The sequence below is a fragment of the Poecilia formosa genome, unplaced genomic scaffold (assembly GCF_000485575.1).
Source record: "Poecilia formosa unplaced genomic scaffold, Poecilia_formosa-5.1.2 Scaffold731, whole genome shotgun sequence".
NCBI lineage: Eukaryota > Metazoa > Chordata > Actinopteri > Cyprinodontiformes > Poeciliidae > Poecilia > Poecilia formosa.
This window is the reverse complement of record NW_006800670.1, coordinates 76,886-82,459: the sequence shown is the minus strand read 5'-3', so window position 1 is coordinate 82,459 and position 5,574 is coordinate 76,886. Positions and strand designations below refer to the sequence as shown.

The following is a 5,574-nucleotide window of genomic DNA, read 5'->3' as shown; positions in this document are numbered from 1 at the left end:
CGCAACGACGACCGGATAATCCGGACTTTATTGATCCACGCCCTCCTGAGTCCGGCCCTGTGTCGCACAGACTATACTGTGACCAAAGTCTGCAATATCGTTCAGGAACGATCCGATTCCTCTGAACGGCTCTTTACTATCAGTCATAGCAAAGAGCGGTTCTCAGTGAGAACCATTCTTTGTTTTTGTGATGCTCTGTGCACAGTGTAGTGAATATTATTATTCTATTTTATTAACAATGTATATGTAATCATCAGATAAGCCTCCAGTTGAAGACTAGTGGTGTTGCGATGTGTGTTCCTGTCTGTCGGTTAGTGTACGTACATGTACAAGCTTGTGTTTGCATTACTGCTAATATGTTTTTGTTTATGACATCATCATGTGATTCCTCAGTCAATATGTTGGCACTTTTCAGTTCATCCCAGTCTGTTGGGCTTCATTTCCACATTTTTGTCGTTTATTTTTCCTCCCCTTCTGCCTGCAGATTACAGGCTCCCTGTAGTTCCACTTGGTGTTTCAGTCATATGCTTTTCTTTATGAACCTGTTGTATGTGGCTCATGGAAAATTATACTGAAGGTCAGGGAGAGTCATGGAAAAGTCATGGAATTTTTTTTTCTAAATTCCAGTGGGAACCTGCTTTTATGGAACCGCTTCAAACCTGGACTGGATTATTCTGCTCTAATAGCAGATTATTTTAATCCATGTTTGGGATTTGTGAAACTTTACTAAAGTTCAGATTACTATTCACACTAGTTCCATAAATTTTTTTTCAAATTCAATTCTAATTTGAAAAACACTTTATTAATCCCAAAGGGAAATTAAATGTTGGTGTAACTCATAAATTATTGATGAAGACTTATCGATGTCTGTCAGAAGGAAGGATCTTCTGCAGCTGTGTGCTGCATCCCACCTTCATCCCACCACATGAAGGTGGGGAGGCTCCTGTTGGCACCTGAATAAACAGACCAGGGTATCAAAACCCCTGCAGTTTGTTTACTGCAGTGGAGTTGGAGTTGATTACTAAATTAGTTGCAAAGCATCACAAATAAATCATTCCAGCTCTAAATAAAGCATCCATGCTGGGTCATGTGATCAGTGACTGATGAGCAGTGGCTGATGGGTAACTGAGTCCAGTTGTGTTTACAGGTGGAGCCGACCACGCCCATCTCTCCCAGCACACCTGGAGTGAAACCGTGGAGCTCCGCCCCCGAGGAGAAGCAGGTTCCAGCAACGACGCCCACCACGCCCAGCCCGGCGCCGGCCCCCTACCGACCGGCCGTGTGAGTGCCCCGCCCCGCTGCGCCGCGCTCCCCTGCTGGGGCGTTCAGTGACTGCATGTGGGTTGTCGTTCCAGGATCTACTGGGATCTGGACGTCCAGACCAACGCTGTGATCAGAGAGCGCTCGGCAGCCAATCACCTGCCGCCGCACCCCGAGATTGAGCTGCAGCGGGCGCAGCTGGTCACCAAGCTGCGGCAGCACTACCACGAGCTGTGCCACCAGCGAGAAGGTAGGGGAGCGTCCACTGACAGCGCCTCGCTCCCGCAGAGCGCCTCATCTGGTGTGTGTGTCTGCTGCAGGCATTGACCCGCCGCGGGAATCCTTCAACCGATGGCTGCTGGAGAGGAAGGTGATCGATAAAGGCCTGGACCCGCTGCTGCCCAGCGAGTGTGAGCCCGCCGTCTCGCCGTCCATGTTCCGGGAGGTCATGAACGACATTCCCATCAGGTAGGGAACCTGAACCCTGGTCCAGGTAGGGCAGCGGTGCTCAATGTGGGGCTCGTGGGCCATTCTCAGCCTCTGGACTGATCTTGTGCAGCCCGCTGACCACACCAAAGGAATAAGTTAAATAAATTAGAACAAAACTACGACTTTTTAATTAAAATCTACTTTAAAAAATGTAGGATGCAACACAACGTGATTAAAATTTTTGAAAATGTTTGAATTTCATTTAGATGTTTTTAAGGTTTGGAAAATTCTTGATTTTTGTGTTAAGTCCTTGAAAGTTCTTGAAATTCAAACTACACAGTTTTGTAATAAAGTTTAATCTAAGGTTTAATTAAAAGCTTAAATTTGGAAAATGTTATTTACAGTTGAAAACAGATATTTACAAACTCCAAATGAAAAGACTCGTTTTTCTTCCTTGCTGTCTGAAGTTAAATCTGAATAAGTTAGAAATACCTGAATTATTTCTATTTGCTAAATTCCAGGAAACTTGACGAGAAAATATCTGTACGTTTTTTTGCATATTGTGTTTTAGTATTTAATTTGATCAGGAAGGTCATTAACATTAACGGGATTTGTTTGAATTATTTAATGTAATAAATGTTGTTATTCCCAGTGACTCAGTTTGATCATCTTATATTTGATATGTTAAACAATGCTGTTTGAAATTGGTGGATTTTTGTTAGATTTGTTGTCAGACTAGTCGGGTGTACAGGAGACATTTCAAAACATAAGATTTTGTTTTATTTTTGTTTCCTTGTCCCTGCTGTAGAATGCAGAATATTATCACAAAAAGTATTAATACCAGTTATTACTGATATCAAATAACAGTGAATTGAAACTCTTTTTTTTTTTTTTTGGAATTGTTTTTATCTCCAAATTGTTTTTCTGTAAAGTTGTGAAAATTTACCTTGAAAATGGTTGAATTTTACTCTGGGAATCCAGGAAAATGTGGGAAAATTAGTTTTGGATCTACAATCCTGTTTCTGTAAAAATGTCTGATTACTTTGTTTAGGTAAAATAGTTCATGTTTAGTTTACTGTTGAGCAGGTAAAAACATCAACATTTTGGTCATTTTAGTTTTTAAAATTATTATTTTTTTATGACTCGTGAGTATTTCTGGTCTGAAGATTTTGATTCGCGTGACCAAAGGTTTGTTCACCCCTGGTCCATGCGGCTTGGTGGGGTTCTGGCTGCTGATTGACCCAGTTCTGGTCCATTTGTGTCCATCAGGTTGTCCCGCATCAAGTACAAGGAGGAGGCCCGGAAACTCCTGTTTAAGTACGCCGAGGCAGCAAAGAGGATGATTGACTCCAGGTGAGCCGCAGCCGACCAATCACAGGGTGGGACGGCGCTGTGGGCGTGGCTCATGCTGACCTTTGACCTGTGCAGGAATGCGAGTCCAGAGAGCAGGAAGGTGGTGAAGTGGAACGCCGAGGACACAATGAACTGGCTGCGCAGAGATCACTCCGCCAGCAAGGAGGACTACATGGTAACGCCTCAGCATCACATCACTTCCTGTCACATGACTTCAGCAGCCAATCAGGAGCTGAGCTGGAGGTCATTGAAACTAGAGCTGGGCCATCCAGCTTAGAAATGAACTTTTTCATAACAGATTCAATTTTAGATTTTTTTCTTGCTTTTTAATTTTTTTTTATTTTTTACAAAAGTACAAATGACAGAAAATATGTTCAAAAAGTGACTTTTATTTTTTTCAGTCATCCTTTCTGTGAGTTGGACGATGGTGCATCAGGACCAAGCAACAAGAATTTTGATAATGTAGCAATAAAAAAAATAAATTATTTTACAATAACGTCTAAACATTTTTAATAAAAAAAACTTGTCGAGATGCATTAATATGAGCAGCTCGGTTGTGATTCTTTCTTTGAAACAGTCTGTCGATACAAAGTTCTGCTGCTGCAAAGCATAACTTCACTGCAAACTTTCCTCATTTAAGCTTTTATCTTTAGTGTAGAAGTTCTCATAAATTTATTATTTCATTCTTCTAATATTATGACTTTATTCTGGTAATATTTCGACTTTGCTGCACAACTTTTATTCTCTGAATTAAAATAAAAAATCGTAGTCTGGCCCTGATACAATGTCGTAGATTTGACCTGATTTAGAAGTCCAAACAGACAAGATGGCCGCTCTGAGCGCTGACATCACTGAACTATGGAAACAAAAGGATTTTCCTAAAATTAACCTTCAAAAACCAAATGTTTCTAACTGAAAGCAGATACTCAGGCCCCGCCCCCTAACAGGTGCAGCGACCCCGATGTCTCACCTGTGCCTGTGTCTGCAGGACCGCCTGGAACACCTGAGGCAGCAGTGCGGGCCGCACGTCACGGCCGTCGCCAAAGACTCTGTGGAAGGAATCTGCTCCAAGATCTACCAGCTGTCAGCCGAATACAGCCGCCGCCTGAGGCAGACGCACCTGAGCCTGCTGCAGGACCCCTCCACAGGTACACACACATGAGCTGCTTTTATTTATTCTAAGTAGTTTTTTAATAAACCGGTAACGTTGGTGACGGGTTGAGTTAGCTTCATACCTCTGTATTTTTATGTGTCGAGTATAAAAGCCTCAACATGAACCTCTAAAAGCTCGTCCTGAAAGGCTGAGTGGTAGTGGAGCTTTTAGAGGTTTGTGTTGATCGCGCAGTGAGACTGATGTGACACATACATCTGTGTGAATGAAAAATAATGTTTAGTGTTAACATTTATCTCAGCGTCTCTACTCTGTCTGTGCTGTAACTTAATAAAGTAGGACAAAAAGATCCAGACAATCAAAGCATGAAATCACACAGAAATAAAAATATATGACTGTGGAGGCTTGAAGTGCCCACATTTTCACTTGTATTATTATGCTGTGCAGTTGAGGTCTATGATGATTTATTACAGTAATCATTCTCCACATTGGACCGACATGGAGACCCAGGATTTAAAATTGACTCTCCCTTCATATTTATATTCAAATTCAATATTAAAACTTCTGAAGTATAGTAAAAATCCATTTCATAAACATATGAGTGGAGAGATGTATATATATATATATATATATATATATATATATATATTTAAAATGAGTCAAATTGTTTCTCTGTTCAGTCCAGTGTGGGGTAACCAATTCTTACTGGTTTAGCGTTAAGAGTTGGTTACCCCACCAACTGTCCGCGTATGGCATTTATAATTTCCACCTATAAATGCCTAGATCAGAAACCCTTCTTTAAATATCTTCAACTCAGAAACTTTATAAGAACGAGTCAAAATAATGAGCTGACAAAACCTGCCAAGTCAACTTTAGAAAAAATGTTAGCAAAGGACATTTTGAAGAAAGGTATCATCAGTTTGATCACTCAGTGATGTTACACTCATCTGAAGGATCTCATGATAGACTTAAGTCTTTACTGCTAGTTATCTGAGGAAGATTGGCAAACGGCATGCAAACTGGCCCACACAGCTCTTAAAATGATCCAATTCAAATGATTAATGTGGGTTTAAATGACACCAGTGGACCTCAATAGATATAACAGGGAGATACCTGATGTATGTCCAGAGGTAAGGTCATTTTATTTATATAGCACATTTTCAGCAACAAGGCAATTCAAAGTGCTTTACATTAATTTAAAGGAAATTCAAACAAAATAACAAACCATAGGAAAGACAAAAAGAAGAAAGAGAGCTAAATCCTTTTCTGGGTTAAATAGGGAGTACCCCACTGTTCTGTACATGAACAAAATGTACAGAAGATAGAGGGACTCTGGTTCACTGGATGTGTTATTTTAGGAAAATTATACTGGTTTGGAAAGAGGTAAAAGATGTAATTGAGAAAATAATTTCCAAACAAAT

General features: G+C 40.7%; 1 protein-coding gene across 1 annotated transcript in view; it reads left to right on the top strand.

Annotated features, from left to right (window-relative positions):
- The first annotated feature begins 849 nt into the window (after positions 1–849).
- The window catches only part of pcif1 (phosphorylated CTD interacting factor 1), a 22,277-nt gene continuing 17,552 nt past the window's right edge, over positions 850–5,574 (top strand). The window contains exons 1-7 of the mRNA XM_016666494.1: positions 850–931; positions 1,131–1,281; positions 1,356–1,510; positions 1,581–1,728; positions 2,959–3,042; positions 3,118–3,217; positions 4,031–4,190. Of these exons, the coding sequence (XP_016521980.1) occupies positions 850–931; positions 1,131–1,281; positions 1,356–1,510; positions 1,581–1,728; positions 2,959–3,042; positions 3,118–3,217; positions 4,031–4,190 (880 nt within the window). The remainder of the gene's footprint in view (positions 932–1,130; positions 1,282–1,355; positions 1,511–1,580; positions 1,729–2,958; positions 3,043–3,117; positions 3,218–4,030; positions 4,191–5,574) is intronic.